Consider the following 23,767-nt stretch of genomic DNA (forward strand, 5'->3'; position numbering starts at 1 on the left):
TCGGGTTGTAAATGAACAGGAATACACATAAGAAACTAAAAATAATATAAATGACAAAAGCACATAAAACTACAGTCGTGGCCAAAAGTTTTGAGAATTACATAAATATTAGTTTTCAAAAAGTTTGCTGCTAAACTGCTTTTAGATCTTTGCTACAGTTGTTTCTGTGATGTACTGAAATATAATTACAAGCACTTCATACGTTTCAAAGGCTTTTATCGACAATTACATGACATTTATGCAAAGAGTCAGTATTTGCAGTGTTGGCCCTTCTTTTTCAGGACTGCTGCAATTCGACTGGGCATGCTCTCAATCAACTTCTGGACCAAATCCTGACTGATAGCAACCCATTCTTTCATAATCACTTCTTGGAGTTTGTCAGAATTAGTGGGTTTTTGTTTGTCCACCCGCCTCTTGAGGATTGACCACAAGTTCTCAATGGGATTAAGATCTGGGGAGTTTCCAGGCCATGGACCCAAAATTTCAACATTCTGGTCCCCGAGCCACTTAGTTATCACTTTTGCCTTATGGCACGGTGCTCCATCGTGCTGGAAAATGCATTGTTCTTCACCAAACTGTTGTTGGATTGTTGGAAGAAGTTGCTGTTGGAGGGTGTTTTGGTACCATTCTTTATTCATGGCTGTGTTTTTGGGCAGAATTGTGAGTGAGCCCACTCCCTTGGATGAGAAGCAACCCCACACATGAATGGTGTCAGGATGCTTTACTGTTGGCATGACACAGGACTGATGGTAGCGCTCACCTTTTCTTCTCCGGACAAGCCTTTTTCCCAAACAATCGGAAAGGGGCTTCATCGGAGAATATGACTTTGCCCAGTCTTCAGCAGTCCATTCACTATACTTTCTGCAGAAGATCAATCTGTCCCTGATGTTTTTTTTGGAGAGAAGTGGCTTCTTTGCGCTCACACCTGCCTGCTGCCATTCCTGAGCAAGCTCTGCACTGGTGACACTCCGATCCCGCAGCTGAATCCTCTTAGGAGACGATCCTGGCGCTTGCTGGACTTTCTTGGAGGCCCTGAAGCCTTCTTTATAAGAATTGAACCTCTTTCCTTGAAGTTCTTGATGATCCTATAAATTGTTGATTTAGGTGCAATCTTAGTAGCCACAATATCCTTGCCTATGAAGCCATTTTTATGCAACGCAATGATGGCTGCACGCGTTTCTTTGCAGGTCACCATGGTTAACAATGGAAGAACAATGATTTCAAGCATCACCCTCCTTTTAACATGTCAAGTCTGCCATTCTAACCCAATCAGCCTGATAATGATCTCCAGCCTTGTGCTCGTCAACATCCTCACCTGAGTTAACAAGACGATTACTGAAATGATCTCAGCAGGTCCTTTAATGACAGCAATGAAATGCAGTGGAAAGGTTTTTTGGGGATTAAGTTAATTTTCATGGCAAAGAAGGACTATGCAATTCATCTGATCACTCTTCATAACATTCTGGAGTATATGCAAATTGCTATTATAAAAACTTAAGCAGCAATTTTTCCAATTTCCAATATTTATGTAATTCTCAAAACTTTTGGCCATGACTGTAGAATAACATACATATTTATAAAACGCATTAAGTAAAATAAAATATTTAAAAAAATAATAAAACTGAATTAAAAATATTTTAAAGCTCAATAGAAATATACATAAAAATATGTAAATGACAAAATCACATGAAAAAATTATATAATATAAAATACGCTACTGAAGACTTGCCATCTCCAAATATAATTTTCATTAATTAAAATAAAACGGAAATAAAACATTTCTATAATTTGAAATATTTGCTGAAAACCTAAGAACTTGAAAAAATTATTAATTATTTTTTAATTACAGAAATAAAAGAGTATAGATACAGTACTAAATTACGAAAACTTAAAAAAAAACTAATAAAAATGACAAAAGGACATAAACAAATTAAACTAAATATTAAAATAAAGGATACTTCAAAATATTAATAAATATTAATAAATAAATAAAATATTATGATAGCACATAAAAAGCACAAAAATAACGGTGCTCTAATAACAAGTGACCAATTAATTACATGCAAAGCTGTAGCCAAGGTTTGAACATTAATGAGGTCTTGGGTGGAAAATTGTATCAGTTATTTATTATTCATGCAGCAATTCTTATTACTGTTATAGTTTTCATTAATAACTATTGCTATATAGATGATAACTTAGTATAGTGCTCTTAAGAATGTTTTTAGCATGACTGTGAAAATGTAACTTCTATACTGAACGAAATGGCATAGGCGAGTGTTCTTCTTCATGGTTAGTATTTGCACATTTCATTCTCTAACCCACAGATCTGTCTCAATCAATCCTTGTTCACTCCGCCAGCGTTTCGCAGCGATCTTAACATGCAGACACTCAAATGAGGAGTTTCAAATAACAAATTCATCAAATCAAATTATATTTCTGAGCATGAAAAATGTACAGAGGTTCAGACCTCATAGCTGGCTATGGGCATGATTACATGCTAATTGATGGCATTGATAAATCCACTCATGTGTCCCCATGTCTCACCTCTCCCAGCCGAGTGCACATGCGCTCTTCCCAGCCGTCCTCAGGAGGGGCTTCTGGGATAAAGAGCCAGTCGGCTCCAGACGCCAGAGCTGAAACCAGAGCTAGATACCTGCAGCAGAACACACACTGAAGTCAAAGCTTTGTTTGGTCAATCAACGTCAATTAACAGTGTTGGCATCAAGTCATTAAAATATAAAGATTAAATAACATATAAATAATAAGGCCCCTCTCACAACAAGAACGATAACTATAAAGATAACTATAAAGATAACGATATTAGCGTCCACACCAGCGAACGATATTGTTTTTGTGTATTCTAAGCAGACGCGCGTCTGCTGCTTTAAATTCTCTAGTTCATTAGTTCAGCTCTAGTTCAGCAGGATTGATTCTGATTGGTTGGCAATGTTTTTATCGTTCATCAGAAAAAAAAAAAGATTCTGAAAGTGATTCCAACGATATCATTTCTCTGTTAGTTGGGCCAGTGTGTGTTGTGATTGGTTAGCTGGGCCAGTGTGTGTTGTGATTGGATAGCTAGGCCAGTGTGTGTTGTGACTGGATAGCTGGGCCAGTGTGTGTTGTGATTGGATAGCTGGGCCAGTGTGTGTTGTGATTGGATAGCTGGGTCAGTGTGTGTTGTGATTGGATAGCTGGGTCAGTGTGTGTTGTGATTGGAAAGCTGGGCCAGTTTTCATTGTCATTGGATAGCTGGGCCAGTGTGTGTTGTGATTGGATAGCTGGGCCAGTGTGTGTTGTTATTGGATAGCTGGGCTAGTTTGCGTTGTCATTGGATAGCTGGGCCAGTGTGTGTTGTGATTGGATAGCTGGGCCAGTGTGTGTTGTGATTGGATAGCTGCGTCAGTGTGTGTTGTGATTGGATAGCTGGGTCAGTGTGTGTTGTTATTGGATAGCTGGGCCAGTGTGTGTTGTGATTGGATAGCTGGGTCAGTGTGTGTTGTTATTGGAAAGCTGGGCCAGTTTTCGTTGTCATTGGATAGCTGGGCCTGTCTGTGTTGTGATTGGATAACTGGGCCAGTGTGTGTTGTGATTGGATAGCTGGGCCAGTGTGTGTTGTGATTGGATAGCTGGGCCAGTGTGTGTTGTGATTGGATAGCTGGGCCGGTGTGTTTTGATTGGACAGCTGGGCCAGTCTGTGTTGTGATTGGATAGCTGGGTCAGTGTGTGTTGTGATTGGATAGCTGGGCCCGTGTGTTTTGATTGGACAGCTGGGCCAGTGTGTGTTGTGATTGGATAGCTGGGCCAGTTTGTGTTGTGTTTGCTGGGCCAGTGTGTGTTGTGATTGGATAGCTGGGCCAGTGTGTGTTGTGATTGGATAGCTGGGCCAGTGTGTTATGATTGGATAGCTGGGCCAGTGTGTGTTTTGATTGGTTAGCTGGGCCAGTGTGTGTTGTGATTGGTTAGCTGGGCCAGTGTGTTTTGTGTTTGGATAGCTGGGTCAGTGTGTGTTGTCAATAGATAGCTGGGCCAGTGTGTGTTGTGTTTGGATAGCTGGGTCAGTGTGTGTTGTGTTTGAATTGCTGGGCCAGTGTGTGTTGTGTTTGAATTGCTGGGCCAGTGTGTGTTGTCATTAGATAGCTGGGCCAGTGTGTGTTGTGTTTGGATAGCTGGGTCAGTGTGTGTTGTCAATAGATAGCTGGGCCAGTGTGTGTTGTGTTTGGATAGCTGGGTCAGTGTGTGTTGTGATTGGATAGCTGGGTCAGTGTGTGTTGTGTTTGAATAGCTGGGCCAGTGTGTGTTGTGATTGGATAGCTGGGTCAGTGTGTGTTGTGTTTGAATAGCTGGGCCAGTGTGTGTTGTCATTAGATAGCTGGGCCAGTGTGTGTTGTGCTTGGATAGCTGGGTCAGTGTGTTGTGTTTGAACAGCTGGGCCAGTGTGTGTTGTGATTGGATAGCTGGGTCAGTGTGTGTTGTGTTTGAATAGCTGGGCCAGTTTGTGTTGTCATTAGATAGCTGGGCCAGTGTGTGTTGTGTTTGGATAGCTGGGTCAGTGTGTTGTGTTTGAACAGCTGGGCCAGTGTGTGTTGTCATTAGATAACTGGGCCAGTGTGTGTTGTGTTTGGATAGCTGGGTCAGTATGTGTTGTGTTTGAATAGCTGGGCCAGTGTGTGTTGTCATTAGATAGCTGGGCCAGTGTGTGTTGTGTTTGGATAGCTGGGTCAGTGTGTGTTGTCAATAGATAGCTGGGCCAGTGTGTGTTGTGTTTGGATAGCTGGGCCAGTGTGTGTTGTGTTTGGATAGCTGGGTCAGTGTGTGTTGTGTTTGAATAGCTGGGCCAGTGTGTGTTGTCATTAGATAGCTGGGCCAGTGTGTGTTGTGCTTGGATAGCTGGGTCAGTGTGTTGTGTTTGAACAGCTGGGCCAGTGTGTGTTGTGATTGAATAGCTGGGTCAGTGTGTGTTGTGTTTGAATAGCTGGGCCAGTGTGTGTTGTGCTTGGACAGTTGGGCCAGTGTGTGTTGTCATTAGATAGCTGGGCCAGTGTGTGTTGTGTTTGGATAGCTGGGTCAGTGTGTTGTGTTTGAACAGCTGGGCCAGTGTGTGTTGTGATTGGATAGCTGGGTCAGTGTGTGTTGTGTTTGAATAGCTGGGCCAGTGTGTGTTGTCATTAGATAGCTGGGCCAGTGTGTGTTGTGCTTGGATAGCTGGGTCAGTGTGTTGTGTTTGAACAGCTGGGCCAGTGTGTGTTGTGATTGAATAGCTGGGTCAGTGTGTGTTGTGTTTGAATAGCTGGGCCAGTGTGTGTTGTGCTTGGATAGCTGGGCCAGTGTGTGTTGTCATTAGATAGCTGGGCCAGTGTGTGTTGTGTTTGGATAGCTGGGTCAGTGTGTTGTGTTTGAACAGCTGGGCCAGTGTGTGTTGTGATTGGATAGCTGGGTCAGTGTGTGTTGTGTTTGAATAGCTGGGCCAGTGTGTGTTGTCATTAGATAACTGGGCCAGTGTGTGTTGTGCTTGGATAGCTTGGTCAGTGTGTTGTGTTTGAACAGCTGGGCCAGTGTGTGTTGTTATTGGATAGCTGGGTCAGTGTGTGTTGTGTTTGAATAGCTGGGCCAGTGTGTGTTGTCATTAGATAGCTGGGCCAGTGTGTGTTGTGTTTGGATAGCTGGGTCAGTGTGTTGTGTTTGAACAGCTGGGCCAGTGTGTGTTGTGATTGGATAGCTGGGCCAAGTGTGTGTTGTGTTTGAATAGCTGGGCCAGTGTGTGTTGTCATTAGATAACTGGGCCAGTGTGTGTTGTGTTTGGATAGCTGGGTCAGTATGTGTTGTGTTTGAATAGCTGGGCCAGTGTGTGTTGTCATTAGATAGCTGGGCCAGTGTGTGTTGTGTTTGGATAGCTGGGTCAGTGTGTGTTGTCAATAGATAGCTGGGCCAGTGTGTGTTGTGTTTGGATAGCTGGGCCAGTGTGTGTTGTGCTTGGATAGCTGGGTCAGTGTGTTGTGTTTGGATAGCTGGGTCAGTGTGTGTTGTCAATAGATAGCTGGGCCAGTGTGTGTTGTGTTTGGATAGCTGGGCCAGTGTGTGTTGTTCTTGGATAGCTGGGTCAGTGTGTTGTGTTTGGATAGCTGGGCCAGTGTGTGTTGTGTTTGAATAGCTGGGCCAGTGTGTGTTGTCATTAGATAGCTGGTCCAGTGTGTGTTGTGCTTGGATAGCTGGGTCAGTGTGTTGTGTTTGAACAGCTGGGCCAGTGTGTGTTGTGATTGGATAGCTGGGCCAGTGTGTGTTGTGCTTGGATAGCTGGGCCAGTGTGTGTTGTGTTTGGATAGCTGGGTCAGTGTGTTGTGTTTGAACAGCTGGGCTAGTGTGTGTTGTGATTGGATAGCTGGGTCAGTGTGTGTTGTGTTTGAATAGCTGGGCCAGTGTGTGTTGTGCTTGGATAGCTGGGCCAGTGTGTGTTGTGTTTGGATAGCTGGGTCAGTGTGTTGTGTTTGAACAGCTGGGCTAGTGTGTGTTGTGTTTGAATAGCTGGGCCAGTGTGTGTTGTCATTAGATAGCTGGGCCAGTGTGTGTTGTGTTTGGATAGCTGGGTCAGTGTGTGTTGTCATTAGATAGCTGGGCCAGTGTGTGTTGTGTTTGGATAGCTGGGCCAGTGTGTGTTGTCATTAGATAGCTGGGCCAGTGTGTGTTGTGTTTGAATAGCTGGGCCAGTGTGTGTTGTCATTAGATAGCTGGGCCAGTGTGTGTTGTGTTTGGATAGCTGGGTCAGTGTGTTGTGTTTGAACAGCTGGGCCAGTGTGTGTTGTGATTGGATAGCTGGGCCAGTGTGTCACATTTAACAAAGTCACATTTGTTAAATGTGAGCATTAATCATCAAAATTAAAAGAACCAAAGACTTCAACTACTACAGTCTGTGTGCATTGAATTTATTTAATACACAAGTTTTCACAATTTGAGTTGAATTACTGAAATAAATGAACTTTTCCACGATATTCTAATTTATTGAGATGCACCTGTATTCTGGGTGGTTGGTAGGGCATTGTCTCTCAAATAATCTGAGATCTCAGGATGTTTATATGTTTGTAATCTTCCCATGACAGAAACTCACCCACAGTGGCGGCCCATGACCTCCAGCACGAATGTGCGCTGATGACTGAAAAACACAATCAATAAAACAACATGACCAGAGAATCTGGCAAAACTTTTTGTAGACTGACTTTATGTGACACTATCTGTGAGTGAGACACATTTTCCTTTGTGTATGGAGAGTGAAGATACGTGCTGAGACTAGAATTCATCACATTCACTGCATTCCTGAACAAACGAGGACAAATCCCCAGATGAACAACAAGAAATCACGGCCATGAAGAAACCTTTCATTATTTTATATTTTCACTTATATCTACATATGTCTTAATATTACTGAGATAATATAATAGTTTTTATCAGTATTATCATTTAGTATTTATCTTTATATTTTTCATTTTAGCTAAATTTTAGTCAATATTTTATGATTTTATTTTTATATTTTCCATTCGTTTTCATTGTAGCTAAAGTTTTAGTAATTCATTTTTGTTATTTTTATTTGTTTTTGTTTTAAAATATATCTATATAGTTTTTTTTATTAATATTTCTGTATTGTTTGGATTTATTTTACGTTAAACTAAATTAAAATACTAAAAAAAGTATTTTTTATATTTTATTTTACTTCAGTTAACATTTAGTTTATTAAGTTATAGTTTTAGTAATTTTGTTGTGTTTATTTTAGGAGTTTTTTTAAACGTATTATACAGTATATTGTTTTTTTCGGTTTAAGATTCATTTATTTTAGTACAGGTTAAACTAAATTAAAATAATAAAAAAATGCAAACAATTATATATTTTATTTTACTTCATTTAATATGCATTTTATTCATCTACTAAAATTAATAAAAAATATATATATATATACTGTATATTTTATTTCAGCAAACATGTATTTTATTCAAAGTAATTATTCTTTTTTATTTTATTTAGAATTTTTTTAGTAAAGATCAAAGTTTTAGTAATTTTGTTGTGTATTTTTGTCATGTTTAGTAGTTTTTACAAATTAGTTTATATATTTATAATTCGTTTTATTTCATTTTAACATTTATTTATTTATTTTAATGCATCTAATTTAACTAAATTAAAATAAATAAATATTTTTTATATACATTTTATTTTTATTTCAGTTCACATTTATTTTATTCCAAGTAATAAATTTATTTTTATTCATTTTATTCAAGTAGTTTTTGTAAATTTTCTTTATGTATTTATAATTCATTTTATTTCAGTTTAAAATGTATTTATTTTAGTTCATCTAGTTAAACTAAATTAAAATTAAAGTTTTGAACATGTATTTTGTATGATTTTAGTTACAGTATGTCTAGTAAGCGCAGTGTTGGCTGTGTTTCGGACCTGTTGGCTGTGGTGGTGATGGCGTCGATGAGCTCAGTGATGCGGTTGAGGGCCGAATCAGCGCCAATGGTCATGTCTGTCCCACAGAAATCATTATCGATCGATCCCACCAGTCCCACGATGTTCAGGTGTCCGTGCTTCTTGGCCGTTTCCTCTGTGATTCGACCTGTCAGGAAGAAGAGGAAGATGTGTTGATATACATGACCAGCTCATTCTGACCCAAAACAATACACAGATATACTCTTTGTGTCAAAATATTAAGTTAAATGCTGCTTTTCATCAGTATCAGTAATAAAGTAAAAAGTAGTGTCCATTTGTATTAATTTCGTATTGCATTTAAAAGCAAGAATATAAAAAAATACATACAAATAAATTAATAATATTATTATTTATATTCACGGACTAATTTAATAAGTTAATTGAAAATAAAATAAATACATAAATAAATGTAAAATAAAAAATATAAATGTTTATAACAGTTCGAAAACATTCAAGAAATGGGAAAATACATAAATAATGATAATAATAACAATTAATAATAATAATAATAATATTAATAATTATTTTTTTTAAAATAGAATAAAGTAAAATAAATACATAAATGTAAAATTATATATATACATATATATATTAACAGATTAAAAATGATTTAGGTATGATTTAGGTAAATGGGAAAAATACATAAATGATACAAATAATAAGAATAATAATAATAGATTTTAAAAATAAAATAAAATAAATACATCAATATATGTATATACATATATATATATATATGTGTGTGTATATATATGTGTGTGTGTGTGTGTATATTTGTGCGTGAGAATGTGTGTGTATATGTGTGTGTGTGTGTATATTTGTGCGTGAGAATGTGTGTGTGTGTGTGTATATGTGTGTGTGTGTGTATATTTGTGTGTGAGAATGTGTGTGTGTGTGTGTGTGTGTGTGTGTGTGTTTTTGTGTGTGTGTGTGTGTGTGTGTATTTATATATATATAATTTCTGTTAATGGTTATTTTGTTTCAAGTAATGAAGCAAGTATTTCTTTATGGTTATAGTTAAATATAATAACCCTTTCTGACATATATTTACATTTACATTTATTCATTTAGCAGACGCTTTTATCCAAAGCGACTTACAGATGAGGACAGTGGAAGCAATCAAAAACAACAAAAAGAGCAATGATATATAAGTGCTATAACAAGTCTCAGTTCTTAACACAGTACCTACACATATATATATATATATGTATCTAGGGATGTCCAGATCCGATCACGTGATCGGAAATCGGGCCCGATCGCGTGGTTTCAGACTCGATCGGAATCGGACGTTACCTCCCGATCAGGACTCGGATATATATTCTCATTAATTTTTAACACATCTTTTGTTATGCGGTGGCACAGAGTTAGACCCTTTTGACTCCACACAGAAACAGCGACGCGTGCGGCATGACATCACTTTGTTTTCAAGAGCTGGTGTGAATAAATATAGATTCAAACTCAAAGAGACATGATAGTTGGCGCATGATCTGATATTTCATTCGGACTCAGGATACAGCGAGATGAACATCACAGAGCGCTAAACTCTCATGCAGTGTGTGTTTCATTCATACTCGAAGCCGGAGCGCGCTCTCGCGCTGATATCAGGAAACTCCTAATATGGACAAAAGCGTCCAGCTATGCTGTGGTGCGCACAGGAAAACAGAAACTTATGCAAACACGAAGATATTAATATACGAACAAGACAATAAATTGTTTTTCAAGTCATCTCCAGCAGGTGATAAATAAAGTATGAACAATGCAGTGCTAATTGACATAGCATTAATTACAGTATAGAAACTATTCTGCCTTATTAAGTGATAAACAGTGTTTGTAGTATATAAACAAATCATTATTATTTGTTATTGTCCAGCATTTATAGATTTCTAAGCCAATTAAAAGCTAGAAAATAAGAGAAAAATTTTAATTGCCTATACTACCAGTCAGAAGTTTTTGAACAGTAAGCTTGTTAATGTTTTTTTTAAAGAAGTCTCTTCTGTTCACCAAGCCTGCATTTATTTGATCCAATGTACAGCAAAACAGTAAAAATGTGAAATATTTTTACTAGCCTATTTAAAATAGCTGTTTTATATTTGAATATATTTCAAAATGTAATTTATTGAACATCCTGGACCTGTTTTTTCGCTCTTCTTTATTCTTTTTTTAATGTATTATAGAAGTATCGGATCGGGACTCGGTATCGGGAGATACTCAAAATCAAATGACTCGGACTCGAGGGCAAAAAAACCTGATCGGGACATCCCTATATGTATCACTGATGATATTGAGCAGGAGAGGGTTAAATGTGCTTAATTTTCATGGAAATGATGTCAATAGTCAAAAAAAAAAAAAAAGGAAAATACAATTTTTAAAAATTCTTTTTACAATGAGCATTATTATTGTTAAAAAATGGTAATACCTTTAAACTGTAAATTGTTATTAAATCCAATTACTTACACATTATTTTCGACTACTAAAATGTAATTAAAATGGAACAAACACAGAATTTGTGAAGAAATAAAAGAGATTTGGTTAGAGGCTGATGCTGTGATGTGGTACCTTTCTTCAGCAGCTCATCGAGGAGTCCCTTCCACTCGCAGCGGAAGATGTTGGCCCCGGTGAGGCTCCCATCCCCTCCACACACACACAGGTTAGAGATGCCATGCTTCACCAGGTTAAAGGCAGCAGCCAGACGGCCCTCTCGTGTGGTGAAGGCCTTACAGCGCGCGCTGCCGATCACCGTTCCTCCCTGAGAGAACAACACACACCACTGCTGTCACGGCTGGAGACACTGCATTACTGCATCACATGCTTTAATCAGAGAGAGCCATGTACTGTAATGCTTCAACAAATGCATGTCAGCGCTGCGGCCGAACAGTTGCATGCATGCATCAAAGTCAAGCATTCAGAGGAAACGCAGATATACAAAACCACAACGTGGGGCAGCTGTGGCCTAATGGTTAAACAGTTGGCCTTGTAACCCGAAGGTCGCAGGTTCAAATCTATAATAACAGGTAGATGCATTACAATCCACATTACAGTCATAGGATGATTCACTGAATTAGTAATTTAGTAGTTTGTTTTTGTATTTCTGTCGGTAATGATTTGCTCTCAGTCTTTAAAAAGTGATAACAAAATATCTACGGTCTTAGAATAAGAATGTCTCATCAAATTATTGTACACTTATCAGATCTAATATAAACAACACAATGTTCGCTGTTGTTGATACACTTTGCAGACAAAAAAAAAATTATATATATATATATATATATATATATATATATATATATATATATAAATAAAATTATAACCCTAATAATTATTTTATTTTATAGAAATATTTTTATACACATTCTAAACATACACACAAATATATAATTGCATTAAGTAGAAAGATAACTTTTATTTTATTGCAATATTTTTAGATATAATAAAATATATATTTTATATTATAATTGCAGTATTATGTATAAAAATGTAAACATGTATGTTGCTATTTTTCCCAAAGATTTCCACACAGAAAGCCATCAAACAGCAGTGGACCGTGTGACTCGTGCACGATATTCAAAGTTATGTTGTGTGAGAAACAGACTGTTGTTAATAATCTTGTCCTTTCAGATTAATACAAATGTTGCAATGATGCATCAAACTCAGTTCCGGCACACATCAGGGTAAGTGCTGTTTCGACACCAAACGTGACGCAATGCATTAACAAATGTGATTGCAAATGAGATTTCACCATTTCACTGAACAATAACAGCAAAATGGTGATTAAATTATGACAAATCTTCATTTTTGGGTGAACTGTCTCTTTAAAAGTCTCCATGAACACTTTCAGTTTAAGTTACTAAAATGTCTAAACCTGAAATAACAAGAAATTAATCACTTTATATAAAAACTGAAAATGCAAAAATAAAACCTAATTTGAAATAAATAAAAAAATACTATAATAGTATTATTAAACTAACACTGCAGCAATAATATTGTAGTTTTTATTAGAATTTTATTTTTTTATTTTCCATTTTCATATTTTTTTTAAGTTTTAGTAATTTTGGTCTGTTTTTATCATTGACATGAAGAACACTTAAAGAACTAAAACTGAAATAAAAATTTATAAAAACAATATATATATATATATATATATATATATATATATATAAAATATATATATAAATATATAAAATAATATATAATTTATTTTCTATATTTATTTTATTTCAGTTAAGGTTTATTTTATTCCAAGTAATGAAAGAGATTTTAACAGTTTTCATTTTTCTTTTAGTTAACACTGCACTGCAGCAATAATATTGTAGTTTTTATTAATATTTTTAGATTTTCCTTTTTTTTTTTTTTTTTGCTTTTATCATTGAGATGTAGAACACTTAAAGAACTAAAAATTAATAAAAACAATATACATATACACACATAAAATAAATAATATATATATATATTAGTATAAAGTCAAACTAAATGAAAATGTGAAATGCTGCCCATGTGTCCATGAAGGAAGAGCTCATAATAGATATTTCAATGTAGTGCTCTCAGACACAAACACATTCAAGTGTTGTTAACTAGCACTGACTAGATCTAAACTACTCTTCTGATGAGATCTGATGATGCTCTTACCAGCTGAATTATATTGGAGACACTCTGCCAGTTGGCCAGTTTAATGTTGTCTCCTCCGTCTACCAGCCCCTGATAACCCTGAAATCAAATCAAATACACACATTAATACTCATATATATCAGGTTAACATGTTTAATGCTATGCCACATCCGTATCATCCATGCATTAGGAAAGATCAGTGTCAAACAGGATTGGAGAGAGCACCTCATGAACCAGATACACCTTGGCTCCCACATAGATGCCCATCCGGGTCACAGCGCGGATCGCTGCGTTCATACCTGCACAGAGATAGCATTTCATACACTTCAGATGTCAGATCACTTCACACATTACTTCATATTAATGAATGCTGCATGATTAGTATATGGCTTTTAATATAGTGCAAATTGATAATCTGATGCCATAAAAAAATGCATATTTCAAAATGAATCAATTTAAAAAAACACACACAAAAAAAAATCCAACTCATATTTAAAAATAAATCGATAAAAAAGTCCAAAATCATATTTAAAAATAAATCAATAAAAAATTAAATAAATAAATTTTATATATATATATATATATATATATATATATATATATATATAAAATTAAATTTTTGTTATTTTTTTTATTTATTTTATAAATTCTGTTCTTTTTAACTTTATTCATCAAAGAATCCTGAAAAAAAGTATCACAGTTCTCAAACATAAAAAATGTAAAAAAAATGAAGCAGCTCAATATGATATATCATCATATTTTCATGATTTCTGAAGATCATGTGACACTGAAAATACAGAAATAAATTACACTTTAAACTATATAAACATTTGAAAACCAGTATTTTAAATGATAATAACATTTTACAGTTTTTTTCTGTATTTTTAGTCAAATAAAAACAAACTTTTATTTCAGTTAATGCTATTTTTTCATGGAAATAATGCCAATTGCAAATAATTATTAATAATAATACTACTAAGATTTTAAATTACAATTATATAGGATTTCTTATTTTGAAATATGATCAGCACATGCTCTTAATGACATAAGCTGTATATTATACAGTTACTTTTCTAGCAATTGACTAAATTTCAGACAGAAATCAATGATTCAAAACATGATGAAGTAATCCTCATTTTAACAGAGCATCTGGAAGAAGGTCTACAGCTGAGCAGGAGGCAGTGAAGGTCATTTCTATCATATGGGTTCCCGTTTATTATTCATCATATAAACCTGCTTTTCCTTTTCGTTGTCATCGCATGACCAAAACATAGCTGCCTACATGATCAACATGAACAGGTCTTTTATAAGTACGCATGCATCGACACAAACAGGTATTTTATAAGTACGCATGCATCGACACGAACAGGTCTTTAATAAGTGCGCATGCATCAGAGTCAGAGGCCCAGTATGAGCTGCGCGTCACCTTGCGCGTCTCCTCCGCTCGTGAGCGCGGCGATCGCTCTGCCCGCGCCCGTCATCCGCAGCTTCTCCAGCCCCGCAGAACTCATGCTGTCTTGCGACGAATATCAGTATGGGGTTACCGTGCCGCTGTTGACTCTCAGTCCGGAGAGGATCGCTTACACTGCGTCTGTTGCGTCGATTGCTCTTCCGCACACAAACGCAAGGACTCCTCGTGAGCGCGCAGACGTCACCGCCCACTGTACTGTACTTCACTGTACTGCAGCTTCCTGACACTGCTGTTGAAGCCACAACCCACTTAACAAAAAATGTGTCCTATAGTCCCAAATTAGGACTGATTAAATCATCCATAGACTAAATTTTCATGCATTAACCCTTTCAGACCCACATGATTGTTTTTGTTTAAACTATGTAATAAAATAATACGTACATAACACATATCACACAGTTCATCAAAACAACCAGTAAGTGCACGTTAACACATTCACATGCACACACAGGCGACTCAGATACACCAATAAAAATATGCTTTTCTTGTTTTTTCTACATTCTTATTGCATTGATCCTTCGGTGTTATTTTCCAAATGTACTCTAGTACACAAACTCTGCTTCACGAGTATGGTAAAAAAAAAATTGGGATTTTTATGATATTAAAAAAATCTACTAACACTTTACAATAAGGTTCAGTAGTTAACGTTCGTTTTACTTTACATGAACAATACTTCTACAGCTGACGTCACGCAGGGTCAGATTAGTAAATATTGTAATAAATGTATTGTAAAGTGTTTATTATTATTATAAAAACATTATGGGATGTTGTAAAGTGGTTGTTTTACACCTGACAAATATACGTTAAAATACTTTTAAGTCAACTGCAATATAAAAAAGCTGACTTGCATCGGTAATATTTCATGCAATTAACTAAATTAGAAAAATGCAACCTTTATATATATATATATATATATATATATATATATATATATATACACATATATTATTTTTTTTTCTCATTGGCTGCAATAGTCTGAAGACCTCACCCTCGGGTTAAAGTGCAAATGCAATAAAACTTGTGAACTTTGAACATGCATTTCTATTTCAGATTAGCCATCTGGCGCTTCAACTCTGTTCAGCATCGTACTTCATGCATAAGTGAATGTATTTATGGCTATAAAGGATATAAAGCACTTTTGAAATGCACAACAAAGCTCTTGAGTTAAACTGAGCATATGAACAGAATGAGGAGAGGCGAGAGAGTTTGGTACAGTGCATCAGTGTTTATTTCCATGCAGTTGCTCTGTCTTGATTTTACACGTCACTCCTGTCGCACTGTACATACACAGGCTCACAGGAAACCATCAGGATCATTACATCATTCAAGATAAGGAAGGAAAAGGGCAAAGACATGAATAAGAAACAAACTAGAGGAGGAGAATGAGCGCAGAGTTTAAGATATGCTGCACAAAAATAGTTCATTTTTAAATACCTGTGTATGTAGAAGTTGACAAAGCAATTAAAAACATTTAACGTGATGAAGGACAGAGAAGACGGCAGGAGAAACATACGGTTCATACTTTCAGTTCTCTGTGATGACATCTTTACAACCAGAACATGTTTGTGTCATTTTATTACAAAGATTAAATGTGAGCCAGTAATCTCTCTTACTGATATTATTAATGTCCCGATATGTTTCCCCTTTGTTTTCCACAGAAAAAGAAAATGAGGAAGCTTGTTTCTGCCACGTGAAAAATTCAGACGTATTATTATGACATGTGAACTCAAGAATTGAGATATATTGTTAGATATATAATTAGAATTGCAAAATATAATCTAAGAATTTAGAAAAAAAAGTCATAATTGCTATACTGTATACAAACAAAAAATGGTGAAAAAAAGAAATAGTTGTGATATAAAGTCATGATTCTGAGAAAAATGGTCACGATTACCTTTTTTTTATTTTATGCGGAGTAAAGCAACAACTGTAAGACGTTAAAAAGAAAAACTCAAAATAGTCAGATATAAACTAAGATTTGCGAGAAAAAAAGAGAATTCTATTGCATTTTTTTTTTAGAATCAAGAAAAAAAGAGAAAAAATTCTTGATTCTAAAAAAAAAAAAGCGATAGAATTCTCTTTTTCTCTCTCGCAAATCTTAGTTTATATCTGACTATTTTGAGTTTTTCTTTTTTACGCGTCTTACAGTTGTTGTTTTTTAGAATTGAGAAAAAAGTCTGAATGGTGATACAAGTCGCAATTATCACAATTATTTTATTCCATGGCAGAAATGGGCTTCTATAATAAAAAATAAATAAAACAATTCTGAGATAATTACTGGATTCCTTTTAACACGGCATCTGTAATACTTCAGTAGACAGTTATAACATGCATGAGACAATTATGAGATGAAACAAAAAACAGCAATTTAACTCGTGCTTCAAAATAAATAAATGTTTGTGTAGACCAGCTACAAAAAAGAAATACATTTTTTACATTAAATTAAATTAAACTCATGATTGATTTGTGGTGGCGCTATGGCCGGAAAGACTTCATACATCATCATATTTCATCATCACTCACTAAAAAGCATCTTTAGTGGATCATGTAAACGGAGAGAATGAGGTTGGTGCGTGTTTTCGGTTCGCCTTCGTTGAACAAATCTTGAGTTTTTAATCACGTTACCACCGTAGTGAACAGAAATGACAAAAGTAATGCAAGTAATAATGGCTGATTTCCGCCTTCAAAGACATGAAGTCAACATAAAAACCCGTTTTGCTTCTGCAATCTTTCATGTTTTGTGGTGGAAACTGGATTTTTATTCATCAAGAACTGATTGAGCTGTTAAAAACAAGTTCCAGAATGGAGTCAGATGGTTACAAAAGCCTAAAAATTCATTCGTTTCCAGTGGCCTTTGCTTTGTTCACTTGCTCTAAACGCACTGATACTGTAGTTTTAATGTGCAATTACATCTCGCGAGGCTTCTTTATTAGTAACATTTCAGAAAATAATAATATTCACAGTTTATTTCACATGCCAGAAACACATCCGGCTGCATTTACCGAAGACGAACGAGTTATTTTAACTAGTACTATTACATCTTTATCTAAATACAGGGTGAATATGAATGCAATAATTAAATATAGATATGCTGGAAGCTGCAGTGTCCCTTTCGTAAGGAAATGATGAATAAAAACACAGAATTTACACACAGACGAATCCGGTTTAAACGACTGAAACAAGACAAACACTTTTTTTTTATCCCTAGTAGAGACTCTATAAAGTATTGAACCTGAGCATAAACCAGCAAAAAAGCATGGGACTATTTCTTTTTCCTTTTTAGTCGACGTGTAAAAATAATGAACTCAAATCTGCAAAAATAGAGGTCTTTTACAAAGCTCTGTATTTCCGACTCGCATCTGTCCAGCCGGCTAGACAGTCATCCTGAGCGAATGATTCTCGAAAGCCTGAGCGCCAAAGCGACGTTATTGCTGATTCACCCGCGACCCATAAACAAACGAGCTCGTTTAAAGGTCTGTCTCCATCAACGGCATGCTATTAACGCTAAAAGACGCTTCCAAGGGATCGTTTAACCCCAAAAAAATAAATCGCAATTCTTTCATTATTTCTTCACCCTCGTGTTGTTCCAAACCCGTCTGGATTTTCTTGAAAAGAACACAGATGTAACTTTATACTTTTAAGATGCTTTTTTGCATGAAAAAATTAAAAAAGTCGAACAGGTTTGGAACGTTTTTTTTTTGGTAAACGTTGCTTTAACTCTAAAGGGACACTGCATCTCCAGAACATCAGCACTACTGTGCAAAAGAGTGGAAAAATACTGTTTTAAATGTTTTTGAAAGAAGTCTCTGATTCTCACATAAGCTATTTTATTTGATCGTAAGTACACTAAAAATTGTGAAATATTATTACAATTAAAAACAACTCTTTTCTATGTGAATCTCTATTAAAATGTAATTTATTTCTGCGATACATCGCTGAATTTTCAACATCATTCCTCCAGTCTTCAGTGTCACATGATCTTCATAAATCATTCTGATATGATGATTTACTGCTTAATAAACATTTATTATTATTATTATTAAAGATCAAATAAATGCTGTTCTTTTAACATTTCTATTCATTAAAGAATCCTGAAAAAAGTTTGTTTCCACAAAACTGTTTTCAAAATTGATAATAACAACAGCTATTATTAATAAGTGAGCACTAATAATAATTAAGCAGCAAATCAGTATATCAGTATTTCATATGACACTAAAGACTGGAGGAATGATGCTGAAAATACAGCGATGTATCACTGAAATAAATTACAGTTTAACAGATATTCATTTAAACACCACATATTTTAAACTATAATAATATTTGACATTTTCTCAGATTTTATTGTATTTTACAAACGCAGCCCTGATGATCAAAAGAGACTTCTTTCGTAAAAAACATGAATTATTCCAAACGTTTGCCATCTGTAGCTGTAGTTGATAAAATACTTTCACTGCTCTCCTCAAACACAGTCCTGAGATGAGAAAAAAGCTGCTTGGCTTCAGCTCAAACACTGATTTGATCGTTTTTATACAGCAATTGTTCTTTGACTTCCTGTTTGTCCGCAGCAGCAATCTGATTGGCTGATCAAATGCTGACCAAGCAGGCATGCTGGGATACTTCCACACATCTAGGAAGTCAGAAATCGTTCCTGCTGGTGCTCAAACTTAATTATCCTGAAGGGCAAACACACTTAACACTTTCGCTCACGTACCTAGACACACACACACACACACACACACATATTCTTGCAGACTTCAATCACCTTCTAACTAGTCTAACTGGAATCGAGTCGCCTTCAACACTTCAGCACTAATACTCCGAGGAAGTCTGAGTTCCTGATTTTGTTTCCTCCGGCTTGTAATAAAGTATAAGTTATGCATGTTACTCTCGCTACATTATCACTTCGGAGGAATCTGCCTGAGATGCTCAGAGAGAGAAAGAGAGAGAGAGAGAGGTGGATTATGGGATAGGTCGGGTCATTATTGCCGTGTTTCCTCCGAAGCCTGGCGCTCACCAGGATGAAGGAGCGCAGGGCTGTTTGTTCCTGATGGTTGCGTCGGAACATTCTGCATCCGACGTGTCACAGTCGGATTCTCGGAAATGCAGCGGATTCTGAGAAAGAGAGAGATGAACAGACAAACAGGAAGTTAATGTTTAATCTAATTAAAACTAAGTGATTCGGATGATTCACACTACTTCAGGATAATGTCCTCTGGAGATGTGATCGGATTGGCAATGAGTCATGTGTCTGTTGATTCAGTTCTGAAAAGAATCACTGAAAGATTCGGTTCATTTGGATTCAAAAATTATTTATTTGAAGTAGCCCTTGAGATTTAATTATAAGAATCTTTCAGTAATTTAACGACACATTCGCACATTCACAGCTCTTTGAAGGCCACAGGACATGTAGGGAACAAATAAAGCTAGTTTTTATTTTAGAATTATTTATTTTAATTTATTTAAGATAAATATATGTTTTTTGAGTGTTTATATTAAAATGATTCTTTTAGTAATTCTGAGAGCTTTTATCTCAATATTATGTATTTTTTATTTTTATTTCAAATAAAAAAGACAACATATTTTGTTTTCTCATTTTAAAATGATCGATTGTATTTTATTTTAAATATGGAGTATTTTTGTTAATCAATTTAATTTGAAAAATTATTTTATTATTTTTAGTAACCGTTTAATATTGATTTTATTTTTATGTATAAATCATCTATTTATTTTATAAAAATGAAATCATGTTAAATTATTAACTTTTTATTTTTAAATAATATTTTTATGTATTTTTATTAAACTTTTAAAATAAATTTACATTTTATTTTTAATTCATTTGTAATCACTCATTGATATTGATTTAATATTGTTTTAATTTTAAATTTAACAAAGTTTTTATTTTAGAATTACTTATTTTATTTTAATTTATTTTAGATAAATATATGTTTTCAGTTTTTATAATACAATTCTTTTTTTATTAAAATATGTAATGTTTTTAGTAATTGTTTTATTCTGACAGCTTTTATCTTTATATTATGGATTTTTTTTTTCAAATAAAAAAGACAAATTTTGTTTCTCAATTTAAAATTATCGATTTAATTTTATTTTAAATATTGAATATCTTTGTAAATCAATTTAAATTGATTGTTTTTTTTAAATATGTATTTGTTTTAATTGTAAATAAAAAACATTTTTAGGAAGTATTTCATTTTGATTTAATTTAAAAACAAATTATGTATTTATTTAAATTTATTTAAATGCAGAGTCTAGTTTTATTTTGTTTTTATTTTATTTAAAATTATTTCTGGTAATAGTTAATGTACTTGTAATTGTTTAAGTAATTAAGTAATTGCTTTGTTTATTTTATTTAGTGAAAACATTAAACATTTTTAATTATATGATTCTGATTGTTTTTATTTTAAAATCATGCGTTTATTTACATTTTTAATTTATTAATATAAATTAAATTATATAACATATATATATATATATATAATACATAACATTTTAGTTATTTAGTTTATTTTAAAATGATTTATTTTCTTAAAAATTATTCCAAATATTCCATATATTTTGTATTTAATTAATTTATTTAAAGTGTTTATTTTAAATTATGCATTTATGTAAAAATAAGTGTTTCATTTAAAAATTATTTATGTTATTTTAGCCATAGTTTTGATTGTCTTTTTTTTTATTATGCATTTATTTCCAGATTTATTTACTGTGTTCGAAAGAAGCTCTTAGCGTGTACAAGCTTTCTTCCTTATTTTAAAATGATTTATTTTATTTAAAATTATTCCATATTTTTTTTTTATCAATTCATTTTATTTTAAGTGTTTATTTTAAATCATGCATTTATGTAAAAATAAGTGTTTTATTTATAAAAAAAAAAATGAGCCATTGTTTTGACAGTCTTTATTTTTTAATTTTGCATTTATTTCAAACGATTAGCTGTTTGTAGCCTTATGAATCCCATGCAGTGTTTGAAGGAAGCTCTTAGCATGAAAGAGGACAGCAGTGCACAGTGTTTACCTCGTAGCTGTGCTCATCAGCACACAGCTTGCCCAGAGAGATCTGTGTCTTGACCCGGCGGACGGCGCACTCTTTATCGGACAGACCGTCAGACTGCGTGGAGATGTCGATGGGGATCTCAGGCGTGTGGGACAGGAGCTCGTCCAGATGCTCCTCCGGACCGGCGCTGAGCGAGTGATCGCTGGTGTTTCCCTCCTCGCCGTCAGACACCGACAGGTTCTCCGAGCTGAAGGTGGAGTACGACTTGAAGCTGCTGATGCATTGATGAGGCCTGGAAACAGAGCAGGAGGAAAAAGAGTTAGAATCTTTACATTGTGTTGTTTTTGGCTAATGGCTACAGACAAATACAGGTTTAAAGGTTACATGATTACTAGAAGATTACTACAGAGTTCAAAAAACACACAATACTAATTAAAGGTTTGCTTGGTTTTTAATGGTTAAGCTTTTAATGTTCACATGACATGCAAGTCTAAATGTCTTTTTCCCCCCTAAATTTTATTTTTGGATATTTATTATTTATAATTATTAATTGACATTGATTTAATATTGTTTTTCATTTTAAATTTTATTTTATTTCAAAACTTATTTTATTATTTCAATTTCTATAAATGTAGTTTTAATTAATTATGTGTTTTTCATTAAAAATTATTTTTAATAACTGTTTAATATTGATTTTATTTTTAATAAATTATCTATTTGTTTTAATAAAATTTATTAATGTTTAATTATTAGCTTTCATTTGTAAATAATATTTTTATGTATTTATATTTTTTATTCATTTACATTTTATTTGTTATTATTTATTTAGAATTATTAATTGAAATTGATTTGTTATTGTTTTTACATTTGATTTTATGTACTTATCAAAACTTATTTTATTATTTCAATTTATATTATGTTTTAATTAATTATTTGTTTTTCATAAAAAAATATTTTATTATTTTTAATAACTTTTTAATATTGATTTAATTCTTAATAAATTATATATTTATTCTAATAAAATTAATTTGTTTAATTATTAGGTTTTTATATTTAAATATTTTTTTTATATTAAAAATGTTTAAATAAATTTACATTTTTGTTTTTTATAATTATTAACTGTTTTTAATTTTACATTTAATTTTATTTACTTATCAAAATAAATTTTATTATTTCAATTTCTATTATTTTGTTTTAATTAATTATTTGTTTTTCATTTTAATTATTTTTTTATTATATATATTTTTTATATATTCATATTTAATTTTTTTAATAAATGTAAATTTTTTATTATTACTTATTAAAAAAAAGTTATTTTCTTCTCAACAAGGCTGCCTTTATTTGTATTAATTTATTTGAAATATTATTTATACAATTTAAATAACTATTTTCTATGTTGATATATACAAAGCTGAATTTCAGCATCATTAAAGATTCTCTTCTGGAGAATCATGATATAAATCACAGATTAAACACAATAAGAGACTCACCGCTGTCTGCGTGGAAACTCCACTTCACTGTCAACCTCTCCTTCCTCTTCCTCAGAAGACTCGTCTCGCCCCTGAAACACACACACACACACCAACACACACACAACCACACACACACACACACGCACGCACACACACGCACGTACGCACACACACACACACGCACGCACGCACGCACACACACGCACAACAACACACAACCACACACACACACACACACACACACACACACACACACACACACACACACACAACCCCACACACACACACAACCACACACACACACACAACCACACACACACACACGCACACACACACACACAACCCCCCACACACACACACACAAACACACACACAACCACACACACACACACACACACACACAACCACACACAACCACACACACACACAACCACACACACACACACACACACACAAACACACACACAACCCCACACACACACACACAAACACACACACAACCCCACACACACACACACAAACACACACACAACCACACACACACACACACACACACACAACCACACACACACACAACCACACACACACACACACACACACAACCACACACACACACACACACACACACACACACACACACACACACACACACAACCACACACACACACACACACACAGACACACACACAACCACACACACACACACACGCACGCACACACACGCACGTACGCACACACACAC

The 23,767-nt window shown here is 34.3% G+C and overlaps 2 protein-coding genes across 6 annotated transcripts in view; both read right to left on the reverse strand.

The window, feature by feature from the left end:
* The window catches only part of pfkla (phosphofructokinase, liver a), a 37,163-nt gene extending 22,433 nt beyond the window's left edge, over positions 1–14,730 (reverse strand). For both annotated transcript variants that reach the window (XR_009436628.1, XM_059562563.1), the window contains exons 1-7: positions 14,498–14,730; positions 13,297–13,370; positions 13,093–13,170; positions 11,026–11,215; positions 8,431–8,596; positions 7,100–7,144; positions 2,545–2,653 (exon numbers count right to left, since the gene is read on the reverse strand). Coding sequence is in view for 1 of the 2 variants with exons in the window: in XM_059562563.1 (XP_059418546.1) it covers positions 2,545–2,653; positions 7,100–7,144; positions 8,431–8,596; positions 11,026–11,215; positions 13,093–13,170; positions 13,297–13,370; positions 14,498–14,582 (747 nt within the window). In the remaining variant the exon portion in view is untranslated. The remainder of the gene's footprint in view (positions 1–2,544; positions 2,654–7,099; positions 7,145–8,430; positions 8,597–11,025; positions 11,216–13,092; positions 13,171–13,296; positions 13,371–14,497) is intronic.
* A 4,009-nt stretch (positions 14,731–18,739) lies between these two features.
* Positions 18,740–23,767, reverse strand: part of si:ch211-45c16.2 (mitogen-activated protein kinase kinase kinase 13) — a 48,937-nt gene continuing 43,909 nt past the window's right edge. For all 4 annotated transcript variants that reach the window (XM_059562577.1, XM_059562576.1, XM_059562574.1 and 1 more), the window contains 3 exons: positions 23,044–23,114; positions 21,575–21,845; positions 18,740–19,654 (listed from right to left, as the gene is read on the reverse strand). In XM_059562577.1, the coding sequence (XP_059418560.1) occupies positions 19,553–19,654; positions 21,575–21,845; positions 23,044–23,114 (444 nt within the window). In that variant the 3' untranslated portion in view covers positions 18,740–19,552. The remainder of the gene's footprint in view (positions 19,655–21,574; positions 21,846–23,043; positions 23,115–23,767) is intronic.

This window comes from Carassius carassius, chromosome 11, assembly GCF_963082965.1.
Source record: "Carassius carassius chromosome 11, fCarCar2.1, whole genome shotgun sequence".
Classification (NCBI taxonomy): Eukaryota; Metazoa; Chordata; class Actinopteri; order Cypriniformes; family Cyprinidae; genus Carassius; species Carassius carassius.